This window comes from Thunnus albacares, chromosome 11, assembly GCF_914725855.1.
Source record: "Thunnus albacares chromosome 11, fThuAlb1.1, whole genome shotgun sequence".
Lineage (NCBI taxonomy): Eukaryota > Metazoa > Chordata > Actinopteri > Scombriformes > Scombridae > Thunnus > Thunnus albacares.
This window is the reverse complement of record NC_058116.1, coordinates 12,075,893-12,095,870: the sequence shown is the minus strand read 5'-3', so window position 1 is coordinate 12,095,870 and position 19,978 is coordinate 12,075,893. Positions and strand designations below refer to the sequence as shown.

The 19,978-nt window shown below is 39.4% G+C and overlaps 1 protein-coding gene across 2 annotated transcripts; it reads right to left on the bottom strand.

The window, feature by feature from the left end:
* Positions 1–80: 80 nt before the first annotated feature.
* Positions 81–19,120, bottom strand: srpx (sushi-repeat containing protein X-linked). Of its 2 annotated transcripts, XM_044366531.1 has the most exons (10): positions 18,844–19,117; positions 11,201–11,257; positions 8,939–9,127; positions 7,279–7,455; positions 5,890–6,016; positions 5,636–5,757; positions 4,138–4,317; positions 2,608–2,741; positions 945–1,066; positions 81–864 (listed from the first exon to the last, which is right to left on the bottom strand). In XM_044366531.1, the coding sequence occupies exons 1-10, from the start codon at positions 18,902–18,904 to the stop codon at positions 681–683; spliced, it is 1,353 nt and encodes a 450-aa protein (XP_044222466.1). In that variant the 5' UTR covers positions 18,905–19,117; the 3' UTR covers positions 81–680. The 2 variants fall into 2 exon arrangements, with proteins under 2 accessions (XP_044222466.1, XP_044222467.1); XM_044366532.1 differs by lacking the exon at positions 11,201–11,257 and having other exon boundaries at positions 18,844–19,120.
* Positions 19,121–19,978: the final 858 nt, after the last annotated feature.

The following is a 19,978-nucleotide window of genomic DNA, read 5'->3' as shown; positions in this document are numbered from 1 at the left end:
TCTGTTTTCTGCCCAGTATTTTCACCTCAGATGGTTTTACATATCTCTTGCACTCATATTGACACACTGAAGATCACATCCTCTGTGATAGACATGTTTAATCAGTGTCTTGTAAATTCAGGCGTGGATGTACAGCGTACTAACAGAACAGCATCTACAGTACACAATACACACACAGTGTTCCAGAGAGTGTCAGATAATACATCATTATTAGAGAAGTGGGACATAAATATTAGACAGGCAAAGAGTTTCCAGTTCATACAGTAAAAGACTTTTTGTACAAAACATATTTCTGCTTTGAAAATAATAATAATAATAATAATTATAAAACATACAGATAGACAAGACACAGGAATCAATATGATTGTAATGTACTGTATGACTCATTTCATTTAATAACTGCATTCGATCAATCTCCTAGCTTCAGATCAGCACCATGGCTGACATCCCGACCTTTGATGTCACACACACACACACACACACACACAAATTAACACACGCACAGACGCATACAAACACACACACTTACAACTTCTGGATATAGGGCTGACTGAGTTCAGGTAGGAGTGTGTGACGTGGATAGAAAACAGAACATCTGAGTTGGTCCCGTCTGCTGTGACAGAGGAGGAAAAGGATCAAAGATGAGAGTCCATGGAAGTGCACTGAACGACCGGCGTGTTTTATGATTGACAGGTCTGGCCTGCCTCCTGCTGCAGCACCATCTCGTCCTTGCGGAGGGGGAAGGTGTCAATGGTGGTGAATAATTCAGCTGCTGTGATCGGGAACGGGTAGCGCTGCTTGTCCATGCCCTGCTTGTCTACCAAGACCATTTCGAAAGACCTTTGTGAAATCTGGAGCAGTAACCTGGGAAACACACATCAGCTCAGTAAGCATAGGGAGCAGGTCACAGTGCTGAAGTTATGAAAGTGTGTGTGTGTGATTACCTGAGTTGCAGGGCCAGCCCAGGGGAGAGCAGCCTGTGTCGAATTCGGCCAACCTGTGCAGGGTAAGTCCCAACCAGCTCAATGACCGTCACGTGCCTCAGGTCCAGTCCACACTGGGCATGCTGTTACCCCGAGAAAGAGAAAATGATCCATATCGCATGGATTACTGGCTGAGCAAGTTTTGCTGTTTAATAACTTTATTATTGATTCTTTTCCAGGCAAAAGAAAACTGAGCACAACTTCTATTACAAAAGATAAAACTCCAACCAATGTTGACACACTATTTTTTAATTATCGATTAAAGCTCGTCTTCACTGACAAAAAGTGTTTTGCTTTTTGTTGTTTCAGTTGGATGTTTGAGCTTCATTGTGCAGAATGATGTATGTGCAGAGTTTGACACTAGAAGACTATACTCACATTCATCTGCTGAATGAGGAAAATTTCTCTGTCACAACTACTTTGGGAGCCAATCCTTGTCCAATATTGAACTTAATCAAGTGTGATGTGGAAACTTGAAGCCTCCACTGCACAACACTTTTCAATCTTAAACTTTTCAGTTTTAAAAGTTGTCTTTGTTAGTTTGCAGATACAACGAGACAAGAAAACAGATTTGTGAAACACAGAAAAAAAATATTTTCAGTAATTCTTGTCTGTAATCAAATATCATTGTAATAAGAAATCATTGTAATTGCACATCTTTGTGTTGGGGGAATGTTTGAAGAAATTCTAATAATTTTGCCAACAATTTAGTCCTAAAATTTTTATTTTCTTAAAACATGATAAAAAAAATTCCCAGTACAGCAACTTTATTTCAAACTGTTTCCAGTAAAAAAAGTGTCTGTATCCTGGACAAATTGCCTCAGTAACATCGAAAACATAACTTGAATCAAGAAAATGCTTGAAACAAGTTCTTAGTACTTCAGCAAGTTGAAGTTTGAAAATTGAATTTTTAGAACTACATTGTAGACAAAAACAATCATAATATCCCAGAGCCCAACGTGACATCTTCTCATTTCTTGTTTAGGCTAAAACTCAAGTGACTCTCAACTGCAGTGATATAAAACAGAGAAAAGCAGCAAGTCCTTAAACTGGAGAAGCAGGAATCAGACAACTTTTGGCATTTTTGCTTAAAAAAATGACCAAATTAATTACAGAATAGTTGCTGATTAATTTTCTCGATGAATGGACTAATTGTTTGAGTGCTAGATAGCACAGACACCTCCTGATAACCCAACTCAACACGCCAGATTCCAGGAGCCATCACTCAGGTTGTTCACAAGCTGACGTTTGTCTTTTCAAATTATAATCCAGTCACTTTGAAAGGTCAGGCGTTTAAAGACAGCTCTGACTTAATGGTTTCTGACGAGCCAGGAAAGCATCCAACCCGAGAATAGCCTAATCACAGCCTGTGTCAGTGTCATTTCTTTATCGTCTTGACATTTTCTGTTCTTCAGGACACCCCGGTCCTATTTATTTGTCTCACTGCTTTGTCCCACTTTGGCAGCTGAGCGAGGAAGAAGACCAAACACACCATGGTCCCCTTTTTGATCAGCATTAGAAAGGACAAACATTACTTCAGTCATTTCTTCATCCCTATTCTCCCCTCTACCTCAGTTCCTCCGCATACATACGAGTCATTTTCTCTCTGTGAGGCGTGCCTCACCTGTAAGTTAGTCATCTGGAAGCGATAATTATGATTGGCAGCTGTAGGGGCCGAGATAATGAGGAGTCGTCGTTTCTCATAGAACTGGTCCAGCAGTGCAGCAGCTGTACGCACTCCCACATTGATGTTCATGGCTGTGATGATACAGAATGTACAATTATGTGACATGACATGAAACATGAAACAGGATACAGTGAGATGCTGCATTATTTAATTCATTTCAGGCTGTTCAGCAGATGGAATCAACTATGACACTATTGGTCGAGTATTCAACTGTGATCTGAACATGCAACATGGAGTTGTTGAACAACATTTTCTGGCATTTCATTGAAAATAAATCAAGAAAATAATTGAATCGATTAAAGTGGAAATATTACGCTTTTTGTGGTTTTCTGTTAATTATATGTTATGATGTCGGATGTCTATTTTAACATGGTCAAAGTTCCAAAACGTAACATTAATTGAAATAGAAAGTCAAAAGCCCAGGCTTCAACCTGCCCTGAACATTTTCAATGTTTTTTTCTACCTTGTTGACGAGCTGATGTCAGCTCATCACACATGCCCATAAACGGCCATCCAATCCATAGCCTTGGTTGCTAAGGTTGTTGCTAAGGTTTTTCCATGTGTTGTTTGCGTTGTCCCCTCTCATATTTCGGAGTGGATTTCAGCTCAAACATGTACGGATGTATTTGAGGAGTTGACATTCCAAGTAAAGAATGAGAAAAAGTAGTCAAATCCTACTATTGTAGTTTGTTTCATGGTTTGTTGACGTAACCTCTGGAGCCGCTGGAAGTCTGCCGTGATACAGCTTCCGAGAGCTGACCAATCAGCTCATCTAGGGGGCGCTTAAAGAGACAGGAACTAAAACGGCCTGTTTCAGACAGAGGCTGAACTGAGGGGCTGTGCAAAGGGTCAGTATAGGATAAATAAGGAGAATTTTGAAGTGTGAATCATGCAAAGATATTCCAGTAGAACCCAGAATATGAATATAGACCTGGAAATGCGCATGATGGCCTCTTTAATTGATGATAATAATAATAATCATTAGTTGTCACCATGAATAAGTAATGTAAATGTTACACATAAACTATATTGTTAGTTCTGTGAATGATAATGAAATAATAACTATTGGAGTGAAAATACTAAAAGTTACTTCTGCAACAGTCCAGAATAATATTGTGGCATGATTCCTACTAAACTATATTATTTATCACAATGAGTAAGTGACTAGTAAACTTAAGAACTTAAATCAAAGTAAAGTTACAATTTTACAATAATCTCTAATGGTCTGTTGCACAAGAACTGCAGCACAGTCTCTCCCATCGGCTACTTCTTGTCTCACAGATACAGACGTTCAATAGAGGGACGTCCAGTATTGATTATTCTAATCGATGGATGGCAGAGGGGTTCTGTGTTCTCCTCCACTGAGCTGTTCACATGGACACAGTTTAGCACAGGTGAACAAAGTTTACATACTGTGGTTCCGTTTGTGTGCATGTGTACATGTGTGCATCTGTGTGAAGTACATACCTGCACAGTTGGTATCTGTTCCAGACCAGGTGAGTCCATACTGGCACACTCTGGCAGCGCTGCCCTGCAGCTCGTAGCCACCTGTGCATTTGAATTCACAAGTGGCACCGTAGTTGTCTTTGTCACTGTCACACTTCATATAACCGTTGTCAGGGGGAAATAGTGGGCTGCAGCGGCGCACTACACAGAGAGACAGAGAGAGAGAGAGAGAGAGGCACAATAGACATGTGAGGCAGTGAGGTGGGATTAAAAGAAAGGAGAGAGAGGAGGAGGATTGGCATCTACCGTAGAGCACAAATCTGAAAAAGTAGTAAACTAAACTAAACACTGGTATAAAAAGGAGCCTCCCAAACTACTGTCACATCATTCACACCTGTGCTTTTCATACTGTAACATGTCAAAATGTCTTATGTGAAAAAGGCTTATGGATGCATATAGTAAGGAAAATACTTGTGATGGAAAATTGATATTTTCTCTGAAGAATATAGGGGAGACCTTCCCCCCAAAAATGGGAAAAATGAATCACCCTCATTGCAAACAATGAGGATACTTTCAAATGTGGATAAGGATCAAACTAAGCACAATGTAGAAATTAACAGTAAAGTAAGAAATGTAAACTCCACTGGGTTCTTGTGTCTTGTTAATGATTATTTGCTTCTTTTCTTTCAAAAATATTTTTAAATTGTTATGAATAATACCATTTTTCATCACTAAGACTGTAGCTGTGTCTTAAATAAAGTTTGTATCTCTAGACTGAATAATGGAATAATCATAACGGGATATCATGGCCTGCCTGATTCCAAAGGCTCAGACAAATACAGTTGTTGTCCTCGTTAATTTTCTAAGTCAGAAAAATATCACATGGCCTCATTATTTTAAGTTACTTGGCTCAGGTGGTCATCAGTCCCTCATGAAGATATCACATGAAATAAGCCCCTGCAGTATGATGGAGGCCAGAGATTAAACTCCACTGTTTGTTAGTTAAGTGGATTTATTTCACCTTTAACATGCTACACTCTGGTCCGCTTGTCTGTTTGTTATATGTAACAAATTGCACTGTATGACTAAAAACCTTTATTTATTATTTTAGACTTAGCAAGTCACTGAGGGCCACCCAAACACACCATTACTTGGAGCAGAACCATTTCCTTCAGATATCAATCAAACACAAAAATCTGGTAACACTTTATTTCACGGGTCCATCATTTCCTTGGAAGTTTTCTGGAAAGAATTTCTTAATTATATGTGGAAATAAAACTCAATTTAAACCCAAGTAAACATCCATTCATTCTTAATTTATTGTTGGAAATGTTATTTTTCATTTATGTTGAATTGTGCTCTCACCTACAGACAAATTTCACAAATTGCACTGACTAAAAACATTAGTACTTTCCTGGAGACTTCTCGGAAATAACCCATAAAATAAAGTGCTGCTAACATCCTGCTCCACACAGATTGATGCGTATATCAAAAACCTTTCATCTCCTCCTCTGCTTACCTCGCACTCTGACAGTGAAGCGGCAGGATCCTTTGTTCCCTGCACGGTCGAAAACAGTGTAGGACATCTTATGGAGCCCCTCTGGGAAGTCTGATTTTGAAGGTTTCCCTTTCAGAATAACACTGCAAAAGACAGGCTTGTTTAAATCTTTCACTGAGACCTCCCTGTTCAGCGTGGAATAAAAAATAGGACCATAGAGTGCAATGAAGCGACATAGGAGAAAAGTCTAGAAGGGTGTTGGAGATGAGACTTACTCTGTAAGGATGCCATCTGCAGTGTCCACACCCTCCGGTGTTTCCCAGGCCACCCTCGCGGTCAGTTTTCCTGGTTCTGCCCACTTGTCCTTCAGATTAGGGCACTTGATTTTTGGAGGATCCATATCTAAAGAGAGTGGCAACAAAAAAAAAGACAAAAGAAAGGGAGAAAGCAAATCTCTGAAATCACATCACATGGTCCACATTTAAATACATATTACTACATAGGCCACAAATGGAGAGTAGGAAATTTGGTTTCTATTGGCCAAACATTAACAGTGATAACCGTGGCAGATTTACCACTCAAATTATAAATATTTATTGCTTTTTGAAACAATGGCTCCATGATTTTAGACAGAGACAGACAAAAGCAGGCTCCTCACTCAAGCCGGTGACTGACAATCTTGCTGGGTGAGATGACAACTGTTGCCAACATATTTTATCAGCTATTGCCAGCAAGCATTCACTCCATGACTTGGATTAAAATGCTGCCACCAGCTGACTTTTTAATGTTTCCAGCTGTCTTGTTAACGAGGAACAATAAAAAGCCGTCTTAAATATGCACTTCATGGCTACATACATGATACCATACTAAAAGACTGGAGCTAAAGCTGTGTGTCCAGTGCAAAAAGTCAGCAACCTCACCAGTTGGTGATACATGAAGGAAAAAATGGAAATAAAAATCAGTTTTGTTTTTGTATTGCAGTATAGTGCTAATTAGCTAGAATTCTCGAAAACTGCCATTTTATTCCATCATTACCTGTTTGGCTGTTCAACAAACAGACTAGTCACCTATTGTAACACATTGTATTCTTGAAGCACCATTTACCAACACAAACACCCGAACTTAAAGAGTTCAAAGAGCAATGATCATGACAGACAGAGACATTGAGAGATGATAACATTATTAGAGGTGATCTGGCCAAAGTCTTTGTTTCAAGATCATTGCTGTGAGGAAACATGAGTCTTGAAAGTATCCTTACAGACAAACTTAGAAGACTCAACATCATTTCACAAACAACCCTGGTGAGGATGTGATGGCTGTGATGCAGCGAGATCTGAGTGAGTCTCTGCAAGCGAACACAAACCAAGGTAGAAAGACTATTCATTCATTTATATGATCACCTAAGTGAAAGCAGTTATAACTCAGCTTTCTGTGAAAAACATTTTCAGTCATTTTCAGGCTCAGACTCACTGCAAAGAAGTGAAAAACATTTACCATGTTATTTTTATTCAAACATCAATTATCTAACTTTGCATTATGAGGAATACTCTTTGTTGTTTAGGCTTTCATTCAGTATCTTTGCGCCTTAAGAAAGTCATTAAATCAGTCTGTTACACATTAGGTATTTACCGTGCAGCTGCAGAAAAGAACACAAACTCTCTTACCAACACAGGTCGGGACTCCAGCGCTCCACATCTTGCTGTGCTGGCAGGTCGCCGTCTTCTGGCCCTTCAGACTGAATCCAGGGGAGCAGAAGAACTCACAGCGAGAGTTGAAGTAAGAGCCGTCTGAACACTTGTAGCCGCCGTTATTGGGCATGTTCAGTTTAGGACAGCGGATCTCTGTCAGAAAGAGCTCAATGTTTTTTAAGGGCCTTTTTGACAATTTTATTTTTCAGGTATTTAAAGTATGTATATCGAAACGCTAGATCTTCTCACCCACCCCCACCCAACAAAAACAAGTGGAAATACAATGAAACAAATGCCAGAGAGCAATAAAATTATTAACATATTTGCTTATGACATTCTTAATCTTGTTCTTTCACACTCCTTCTTTGGTTCATATTTTCATCCAGACCACTTAAAAATGTTCTCCACACCTTGTTTAACATTTCATCGGAGCTATAGTGAATTTTCTCCAGGTATAGTGAGGATATAATTTCATCCAGTCACTGTTTAAAAGCACATTTCCAATTCTTCAAGATAAGTCTTTTGGCTGTGACCAGCAACAGAGCATCTATAGAGCAGCAACCAAAAAGAACCTTTCTGTCATAAATAAAAGAAAACCTGTGAAAAATGTATAACCAACATTTAACCAAACAGCAGAGATTGATGAATACAATTTGTTCAGCCTTTTAGTGCGTAATGTCAGTGATAAATCAATGTGACCTAGATAAGTCCATCCCTTGCATTTGTTGAATATAAATGTACCCTTTTAAAAAGAAAAAAACTCTCCCGTAAAGCAAAACTCTTTGCTAGATGCCAGAAAGAGATCGGTCTTGATGGAGTGCTGCTTTGAATTAAAGGTTTTCGTTTTTCTATTCAGTTTAGCTTTCTGCAGTGAATTTAGACTGATGCATTATTAAAACTCACAAGTGTGTTGGCCTTCTTCAGAATAGTTTTCATTGTGTTTGATGTCATTGTATAACTGATCAGCACTACTGTCTTGAGGAAGAGGCCTTTAAGCCGAGCTGATTCTGGAGCAGCGATGGTAGTTGTAGTAATAGTCGTGGCAGTAATTTTCCATCGGTATTCTGAGTAACAACGGCTTGACTTAGTTCCCCCAGGGTCTAAATAGTGTTTCCAAAGAGGCTTTCACACTCTGACAAGAATAAACCTCTGAGAGAAGCAAAGGATCTAAGAAATGTGTGGTATAAACATGAACTAATTTAAAAATCCTGAACATCAGCTACAGGCAGTTTGAATTTTAATGTAAAATGTGATTAGAAAGAGACTGCTTTTTTTTTTTTTAATTAAATAAATGATTAATTAAATATTTAAGGATGATTGCTCTTTTGGGGAAATTTGTTGCACAGGGTGATATCTCTTTAAACTACTTTTAGCTGCTAGCAAGAGAGCTATCACACAGAAATGACTCAGAAATCCTCCAACAAATTACAACTGCACTGCTACTGAAATAAACTGTATGAAGAAACTGGCCTTCATCTTAAGACTATGATATGAACAATATGTAAAATACTGGACTGTACAGTGTATGTGAACACACTGAAAAATGTAAGAATTACTATCAGCCTTTGGGAATCCATGAGGCAAACCTAGTATGTAGATGTATGGACATAATGTTCAGGTGGATGTCACTCCTCACCTCGGCAGGCGTAGTTAGAGGACCAGTGTTTGCTGGCCATGCACACCACTTCTACGCTTTGGGCCTCGTATCCCTGCTTACAGCGGATTTTACAGCGTGTCCCCATCACGTTCCTGTAGTGCTCTCCTCTCGGGGTGCGACAGCTCACGTCACCATGTTTCACCTTGATGGGTGCGCACCACGGGGTCCCTAAAAATGGAGAAAAGAGAACTGTGCTGACCTTTTCCTTTACTGCATCAAAGCAATTATGTTTTTATGGTACTCCCTCGTAATGGGAGAGAAGGTGGTTAATATCAGTGTTCAATAACTGGCACTTACCTGGAGACCATAAAAGCTTTGAAAGACTTTCTTGTAAGTGTGAAAATGTGAAAACCCGCCCATCATCTGAGCACAGACAGATATGGTGGATTTCTCATTACCTTATCTGTGATTTCCCATAATCCAGCGGTGTCTCGTGAGGATAAGACAAACAATGATGTGTTAAGGGCACTTATGTGTGTGTGTGTGTGTGTGTGTGTGATAGAGTGAGAAAGTCTCCTCAAAGATAAAAGTCTATGTTGAGAGTGCAGCTCTTTATTGATTCTATTCACGCTACTGATTTCGAGAATCAGCTCTGCTTATTGTGCTATTATGCTGGAACCATTTCCATCCCTCCAGGCTTTATTGTGTACTAAACATGTTGATTAGACTAACTACAACCATAACAGTGTTACTCTAGCTCAATAAAGTCATTATTTTTACACCTTCTAGTGTCTATACAGTACATGTGAGGCTATGGGCAGCAGCTGATTAGCTTAGTTTGGCATAAAGACTGGAAACAGGGGGGAAAGCTAGTCTAGGCTAGCATAGGCTCATTAAAAAGAAAACAAAACCCACCAACCAGCACCTCTCAAGCTCACTAATTAACACTTTATATCTTTGCTTGATTAATCCGTACAAAAACTAAAGTGTAAAGAAAACAAATTGTGATTTTATGGTGGATTAACCAGTGATGGGTAAGAATTAGTCCCACACATAACCCCCCAGTAAAGACACATTGTCATTTTTACTTTACTTTTACGCAAAATTTAGTCATTTGTGCTCTCAAATAAATGATTCGTGCTCTCAATTTAGCATTACGTATCACCTTCATGCCATTAGTCTTGTCTTGCATGTTCCCTTCACACTCTCCCTCTTGGATTTAATACAGTTATATTGATCTACTGAGATATGTGGTTATTTTTCAAGTTTTGGCTGTTAAACACAACATTGTGTAATCTTTGAGTTCCTCTTTAACAGACTGTTTCACCATAAAAGCTTTGACGACAATGCAGATGTCATCCAGTTCATAAAAACTCAGCTTCAGGGTTCTGCAGTGCTCCATAAATAAATGTGCCACTCCAGGCTTTTAATGCCTTATACAGACAGAGGGGAGGATTTAAAAAATATAATGTCATATAATTAATTAATATAATATAATGTATAATATATATAATACAATATTAAATTGAGAATATGAATCAGTAGTTTGTGCGCACAAATTACTTATTGGGGAACATTAGTTATATACTGTGTAAACAATTTTTTTGACAGCTTCTGGGCTCAATATCCCTCCCTACCAGACAACCATGTTTGTTTTCAAAGTTTCTCCGCCCATATTGGATACCTTTACTCATCTCTACAAAGCTTGCGTAAAAATTCCTTTTTTGATGCCAAGTTTGAGGGGCCACAAGGTTTCTATTCCAATACGCGGAAATCAAAATCTGCAGTTTATTTCCTGCTGGCTCAGGACAAACACTCAGCTTGGTAAACCAACACACACACACACACATGCATGCACTTGGAGAGGAGAATACACACCATTATAGGCTAATTTCCAGTTGGAATAAAAATGAGTATTCATCACACAGCAAGCCTCCCACACTCCTGGTCTCTCTGTATGTGTGTGTGTTGGCAAAGTCTCCACAACCACTGAGTAAGAGAAAATAATACTACATTTGAGCTTTTACACAAGGGGAGAGTTTGGCTTGGCTTCGAGGATAATGTTCCGTGTCTAAGTGACCCGGAATTTAAAGCTAGAAGCATCTTTGACGTAACTGTGTCAGTTTACAAAACTGGCTGAACTAATTTCTGTTGAATTATGACTCATTAGGGGAACTTCATGAACTCTTTCTGTATGAGGTGAGGTATTTCGGGAAATCGTGTTTATTTTGATCTCAATAAAACGATCCCTAAATTGAAATGTGGGTCACTTTTCAGAATGCACGTGTGTATTGCAGTCACCTTTATATCTACGAGAATACCAGTCCTCATCGTCTCCATAGGCGTACTGTCCTGACCCTGGGGATAAAAGGAAAGGAGAAAAAGAAACTAATACAAAGAAAAGCGCTGCATCCAAGATGTTAGGCAATGTTTGAAAGCATTGTCCTGGGCTGACCCGTACAGTACCGAGAACAGGCTTACAAAGTATTGCTTAAGTATTTATCTGAACCAGACTCTGGGGGGTGATCTGGATCTTTTGGACAGGAGACATGCAGAAAGAAGAAAAGATCCTCTTTTTCCATCTGGTTTGGAAAAAGGAGTCTGTTTAACACAAAGATTCACTGATTCAATCCAGTGGTTTCTTTTTACGGCCCCCTGTTATGTTTGGTAGAAACGGAGGAAGTAAGAATATTTTGAGACTCTTTGTTCCAAAACAGCTCCCATAGATTATACTTACCATAGATAGATATCCATTTTAATTCAGCTTTAACATTGCACACATCACTCAGACACAGCAAAAGATGTTTTTGACTATAAAACAGCAGCATCGAAGGAGGACTAAAATGTTTCTCAGTGGTGGCTGCAGGACACAGTTCAGTGGCACTGGTGAAAGACAAATGTGAGGAGAATTGTGATGAGCAGGGAGGATTATTTTAGGAATGAGGAAGGGATGGAGGGAGATAGAGCAGCTGAGGAAGCAATAAAACAAGGATAGAGGAAATGGGTGAGGAAGGGGTTAAAATGGGGGAAGGGTGTTCAACCTTGGCCCCGGGATGTTTTGAACTCCGGTGTGAATGTGTCCTCTGTTCAGGATCCACAAGGGAAGAGTGTTCCACCCTCCTCTAGCTTCATATACTAGTTTCATGTTGGTCAATGAACCCGATACTGTGCGTACATCTCCCGTCCCCTTTCCCCGTTTCCCATTGTGGCGTTTCTGTCAGTTTAATAAAAGCTGTCTGGACCAAAATGCCGCAAATCATCTAACACACACGCACAACAAGCTCTGAGGTTTTAGCAGTCAGATCACACAGCATGGATTGTACAGAGCAAACACGCAGACTGAGTGAGTCAGATTTAGCTGTCTAATGGGAAAACCCAAAGTGTCTGCTGTTTAATGGGGAGAAGGAGACGCAGGAAGGTATGGAAAACTAATCACAGGTGTGTGTGTCTGTGTGTGTGTGTGTGTGTGTGTGTGTGTGTGTGTACGTGTATATGTGTGCGTGTGTGTCTCCCCCTTCAAAGTGCACATTAGTTAGAGACACACACACCAGAAGAATGATCAACTTTCAGCCATTTCAGGCAAACAGGAGCTACTTGTTTTGACTGGCTGGCAGGTGTTCCCAAAATCCATGACTTAAAGGGGACGGAACATGCTTTTTGTGATTTTCTGTCATTCATATACTGTTATGTTGGATGTTAAACATGGTCAAAGTTCCAAAACTTGAGGTGAATCTATGTAAAAATGCCCCCTGCATCAAAAGTCAGGGCTTCAGCCTGCTCTCAACACTGTTTGCAAAGCTACTATATCCCTGTCGAACTGACGTCAGATCATTCACACATTCCTACAATTGGCCGTCTGTTCCACAGCCTTCATTGCTAAAGTTGTTTCATGGGTTGTTCAGGTTGTCCACTTGAATATTTCAGATTGTATTCAGGCTACAGAATGCACGGATTTATTTGAGAAGTTTGTATTTCAAGTAAAGAATGATAAATAGAGGCAAAATCTGCCGACAGGAAGCTTCCATGAGCTCACCAATCAGAACAGAACAGGCTCATTGGGAGGGGGGCCTTAAAGAGACAGGAGCAAAAACAGCCTGTTTCAGACAGAGGCTAAACTGAGGGACTGCATACAGGATCAGTATAGGATAAATAAGGAGTTTTTTGAGCTGTAAACCATGCAAAGATTCCAGTAAAGCCCCAGAATATAAATATAGACCTGAAAATGTGCATATGTTCCCTTTAATTATTCTCTCTTCTACAGACACAAATCCCAACATTTCTTAAACACTAGTTATGGTCAGCATTTTTTTCTGCAATGGACATTCAGTGTAATTACATTTAGCAAATACTTCTGTACATAGTAGTTGTTACTGTAAGCGGCGGAGTCCGCCAGTCCCGTGCTGGTTTCGAGTTGCCTGCAAACCGATGATACGCAGATGATAATGTTTTGTACTGTGTGACCGATTCTGTCCAACAGCCATCATGAAATTACAACTCTCCTTTAATGCACTGCAAGATGCACTTATTCATCTTAAATTGGTACCCAATGAAAATAAAAATGCTGTGTTCCAGATCCAAAGATATAGATTATAATCATTTCTATATCTCTACTTTAACTTTTACTTTAACTGTTTAACTTTGAGAGGGTCACAGAATATAAATATCTTGGCATCTGGCTTGATGACAAACTTACATATTTTAATATCACATAGAAATCCTTCTTATTTAGCTATGACAAAAGCTCGGCCTGTTGTAAAGAAACAGAAGCAGCTTCCCTCTGACCTGTAGAAAGAGGGTTGTTGATGCAGTTTTCCTGTCAGTTCTGGATTATGGGGTTGTCATTTATCGACATGGTGGCTGCCTCCACTGTGAGGCCCCTAGAGTCCACTTACCACTCGGCCCCCTGGTGACAATTACAACACTCACCACTGCATCCTATACGCTAAAGTTGGTTGGCTTTCCCTATCCAAGAGACGTAATAATCACTTATACTTATTTATCCACAAAGCCCCTAGTGTAAAATCCCCAACTTATATATATAAAAAACACTTATAACTCTGTAACTTCAAGAACATTCTTGATAAATGCTCTCTACCGGTTACTTTGTGTCTGTAATTTCATTTAACTGTTAGCAAGGCGTTAGTGTAAAAGAGCATGTATGCTCAGCCAACCTACTCTGTATGAATAAATAAGTAAAAGCATTCAACTGGTATAACATGGGTTGATTTTTATTATGAAGGAGCCACAGGAATCACCATGCGGTCATCAAAAATGCATCTACATAACCAGACAACCGTCATTTTCAGCACTTTTGGATGTAACCCACATCAGTTTTAAATATTGCAGGAAGTAATGGAACAAGAGGGAGCAGATGTAGTGAGCTGTTAGACGAAGAGCCGCAGGCAACGGGCTGCATAACTCTAACTTTTCAACAAGCCAACTTTACTGTCCTCTGCTGAAACTGCTCACCACGTGTGCAGTATGAAATCAGATTCAGATGGGAAAACAGTTGATTATTGACCGACTTCTTTATTAAAACAACCTGAGTTTGTTTGGCTGCGGTGTAAACAGATACATACAGACCCCCCAACGTTCCAAAAGATTTTTTTTAAATCTTGTGTCAACTTATTATCTTGTTACTGACCGATTTTCTTTCAACCAACTACTCAATTAATCAAATAATAATTTCAGTTTTTTCAGTTTCATTTTTTTTCATAATACAAACAAAATGTGGTTTGGGCTTTTCCACCTCCGAAGTAACCAGCAGTACAGAGGACATACAAGGACACCGACAGCAGTGTGAACACAGAATATCTCGCAATATAAACCAGAAGATATGCTACATAAACAAACTTTCAGAGCCAAGACAAGCCTTTTTGTGTGTGAAGTCATCTCTGTACAAAAATCTGTTGAACGAGCCTGCAGGGACAGAGCAAGACACACAAACATGCCTGTGCTGTATAAGCTGCCCAGAGCAGAGGCCGTCAACCAGAAATCAAAAGTAAAAACTGTTTTGGCGTATGCGCTGTGTGAGTAAGTTTCATTGAAATTAATCAATTTGCTATATGCTAGCTATGACAGTTGTCAATACACAAAACAAAATGTGCCATAAATTAGGTTAGTATTCCTATGGAAGCCCAGTGTTAATGTTTTCCTTAATACATCCATGAGGTTGCTGTTGTCACTCTTCTTGCCTGTAGGTGGCGCAGGTTAGAAATCGATCCCTATTTACTATAAAGTGCGCTGTTTATCTTCTGACATTTTATTTGATTGTCCAAATGCTGAATGTGTAAATTTATCCACTGTATAGCACATAAACATATAAAAAATTCCACAATGGAACAAAAAATTAATGTCCATAGCATGTATAAAGCATTACATTTACAGATGCGAAAATATCTGACTCTAAATATGTTAAAGCTGACTGACAGAATGATGATGATTGATGAGTGTCCAAAATCTCATTGTACTGCTCACTATAGAGTAAAATATTGAGAGTCTGTTATACAGGGAGAAGTGAAGAGTGATTTTGGACACTTCTCAGGTCTGAAAATGCTGCAACTCTGCTGTTAGATGATATTTACTCAGTCTGGCTTGTCCTTGTCGATAAAAGTATTTGAGATTCAAAGTCTAGGAGGAGAATATGTGATCTGAGACTTATTTTCATTTAGATCTAATAAATCTCTCAACATGATGAGGTTAGATCTTCAGCCAGCATCATCCTCTTGTTTGTTTCTTTTCTACTTCAAATGACTTCTTAGTAAGAAAAATGTCAAACCGTTAACAGTGGAGGGAGCATAAAAGCTTGTCTTCCTGACAAATTGATAAACTTTCAATTACAGAGACTGATAATCCAATTAGTTTTTCTCTGCAGGTTTGTAATAAAAACTGTCATTATATGGAAGCTTGTTATCTGTAAATGTTAAAGGCATAGCTACAAGCTAACAGAGCAGAAAATAATATCTTTAACTTCATTTCTTTAACTCTCAATTCAACATGATTGCAGAGTTACAAAATTCCTTTTGGAGCACTAAACTGATTTCTGTCCCAAACTCTATACCAACACGCCTGCTGCTCCTTTCTTAACCACGTCAACATTTCCTGAAACTCAAGAACAAACTCTTGATCCTGTTGTTAACTCGTCTGCAGTGATGGACCCATAGATCAACACAATATATAGTATTAATGGTGAAAAATAAATCTTTTTAAGAGTTAAGAGTGTAAGTAAAGGCTAAGCTACTGCTCATTTAGGGTTAGGTTATGGTTTTTGGCTTTGATTTGATTGATAAAGTATTAAAAAAGGGTGGTAGGACTAGAAAAGTTCTACTTCATCCTTTGCCCTTGTCGAACATTGAATGGTTATTATTTGTGTTGCTCACTGAAATAACTGCTGTTATTTTTATTTTCTTTCTTTCTCTATCTTTCTCTGCCTATATATTTTGTTTTGTTATTTTAACATGTTCGAAATAAAAAAGAATCTAATCTAATCTAATCTGATCTGAGTAGAATCATGCACCGGATTACCTGAGACACAAAAATGAGTAATAGCAGCAGAGTTTATTGGAAATGATTCCTTTTGAAAGTATTCATGCAGATGTACAGATAGAAACCTATAATTATATACTGCTAGAATAACATAGCATTTATCTGTCTGCTCTTAATGCTGCACCAATCAGTACATTTGTATTAACAATGGATATAAAATGACTAACGGCCAGATTACACCAGGCATGGACATGGTGCAACACGTCCAAACCCTGCATAACCAACTGCATTATCACCTGGCAAAACTCAATATGCATGCAGTGACAGAGAATGGAGTTGGTATAGCAGGTAGAAAACCCTGCTCCGCCCGGCCTACGTGATGCACTGCATCCATGTCTGCTGTATTTCAGCTGTAAGTGTGATGTGGAGGTTGTCACTCATAGATTTATCACCTGACTCTCCAGTTACCTTCAGCTCTATCAACATAGCATTTTATCTTATCTTGAAACTTCATTTAATTGATTTTTTGGCCACTTGGGGGCAGCGCAAACAAGTTGTGAGAGCATTTACGTATAACTTTTTAAGCTGATATTTTGAACTTGTTAGCAAACAGCTGCTTATTTACAGCAGTTAGTCCAATATTCACTCTCTTTTAACTGTTTTGGTTTCTATCAAGTCCTGAGGGAAACATCTGGCTCTTTAGCTGCTAAATGCTCCACTATGTTCACCAGCTAGTTGCTAACTGTGTCTGTTTGCTGTTTGGTGGAGAGCATGTAGTGTACAGTGGGCTTTTAGGGCTTCTTGCTGCAACCAAATACGACACTATGAGAGCTGTGAGAGTGAACTAAAACAGTAAAGTTTTGGGCTTGACAGTTAAACAATGAGCTGAAACTTGCTATGAAGCTCCGTAAAGCTGAGAGGAGCTGCTTAGCCACTGATAATTCTCTGTAGGTTCGAACCTACAGAGAATTACTACGAGCGACACCTCTCACATTACACATTATTATTATGAAAATATTGATTAGTCTGAATCTAAATATTTGCAACAGTTCACTCTAACGATATTATTATTATACGTGCTGCTTTAATTTCTATCTAGAACCACATAAAACATCTCTGATTAAATATTTATTAATTAACAGATAGTTTCTGATCTGTTCTTTGGTCGTTCTTTTGTAACTGTTCAGGATTTACCTCATAAAGTGTTGCTCATTTTTGTGGCAGAGACACTACTTTAGAGTAATGGTTCTCCAGTGATGGTGCTGACATTTCCTGAAGTTACTCCCTGTATGTGTGGAGGATCTCTGCCTCAGACTCACATCAGTAGCATCATGGAAAATATGATTAGGCTCTCATGAATACTTGCTGTTAAGGGGTTTAACTGTACGAAGCAATGCAGAACACTGGTCTTAAAAAGAAATCCCAAAGATTTCCGCTGTTATTAAAGGCATGCACACACAACTGATAAATGGGCTAACTGACCACCAGAACAAACACCAGCACACCACTGTACCCCTCATAAATTCACACACGCACAAGTACGGACCAGAGGCCTGACTGTCAGGTCGACAAGCAGTTTTTAGTCTGTCAGTGTAAATCTGCTCGCCAGCTTGTGTTCATGTTCCAGCCTGTATGATCATACAGCAGTGGTGGTGAGCCATTCTCAAACCATCTACAGGCACATAGCCACTGTGACTGCACACACACACACACACACACACACACACACACACACACACACACACACACACACACAAAACTCTTACGTCCAGACTTTGAAGTCATTTCAGCTCCTCACTGCAGACTACAGGCTCTGCTCTGTCTGGCTCCATCTATCCTGGCAGCCTGTATGTTCCCTTATGTTGGATGCCATTGTTCAGTGTGTGTGTGTGTGTGTGTGTGTGTGTGTGTGTGTTTTACAGAGGGTCCTTCTCTGTTTACTCAACACCAGGACAGAAACCCATCAGTAAAGTACTGTAAAATACTCCAGGCAAGCTATACCAACATGCACCAGATGTGACAGCCCTCTGCAGTAATTAATTTGGATGATGGAGGTTTTGCTCTCGGGCTCTTGTGAAAGAATATAAAGCATACAAATTGAAGACAAGGAAAAGCTCTGCACCTCAGCTTCCATTAAAGCCACAGACTGAGCTCTGTGCAGAGAAACGTCCCCCAGATGCACACTGTACTCCCCCCGCTTTCCTCCCCCTCCACGTAAACACAAGCGCGGTTCACCAAAAACCATTAGTGGAGATAAGAAGCCTCAAATACATGCAAGAACTGTAAAATAAAAACCTACAAAAAACAGAAAGCGTTTACTATAAATCCAGCATTAAAACGGCTATATATCCCATTTTCATCAGACTGTCTAAAGATAGCCTGTTCGATTATTTGATCCGGACCAGAAGAGTAGAGAAGTAAACGGGGGTGAATGTGGGCCCTTTTTTATCGGTCCTTACCTTCGTACCCGGCGCAGAAGCACAGCTGGACAAACAGGAGCACCAGCGGCCACATGTCCATATTGAGAAGCGGGACAGACGCTCTTCAACATGTGAAGGGAGCTTGCAGGAAAACTTCCAGCGCATTCCTGCTTTCCAAAGACCCGCCTCTTGCTCCAGAAACAAGGGAGGATTCTCCAAACACAGTCAGGCTGACCGGTATGAGGGAAGGCAGATAGTGAAGGCTTTGCCAACCCCTGTTGGTAAACTGTGACATGTATTCATCATCACCGCAAGGGACTGAACTAATAATAAACCCACTTATTAAAGTTATTTTACTCATTAAAGTCTCTGATCTCATGCACTCTGAATGTTTATTTACCCAGTTAGTTACTGCACATAAGTATGATTTAGAGGTACCTGAGTACTCATAAATACTCAACATACAAATAATGAACAGTTTATAAAATATTATCCAGTGTTTCCCAGCCTAGGGGGGAGTAGCAAGAAGAGTCTGAGGGGTCCAGAGGACAGAGTTAGAAAATATATACTACTTATATACTTATAAATACTAATTAATTTACCCTCTTCTAGCCTTTAAAAATACCTCAAATTAAACAATCTGATAAGGATTAAAAAAACACCTTTGAGATGAGCTGCTAATGTCCACACTATGGCCATACCTGAGGGTTACCTAAGGTTATTTTACCTGAGGGGTCACAGGTAGACAGTGTGTTATTTTAAAGGACCATTGTGTAGAATTTAGTGGCATCTAGGACTTGACAGAAATTGAATATAATATTCATAAGTATGTTTTAATTAGTGTATAATCACCTGAAACTTAAGAATCGTTTTTGTTAGCATAGAATGAGCCCTTTATAGCTACATAGGAAGCGGGTCCTCTTCCACAGAAGCTGCCACGTTGCACCGCCATGTTTCTACATTAGCCCAGAACAGACAAACCAAACATTGGCTCTAGAGAAGGTCTTTTGCGTTTTCCACAAGTTTCGTGGCCACCTTAGATTCTCCTACACGCTTGGAAGGGGAGGGGGATTCAAGTGATTGCAATTTGCAACCTCACCGCTAGATGCCATTAAATGCTACACACGGGTCCTTTAACTTACACTGTTAATTAATTAATCATGTTCTTTGATCA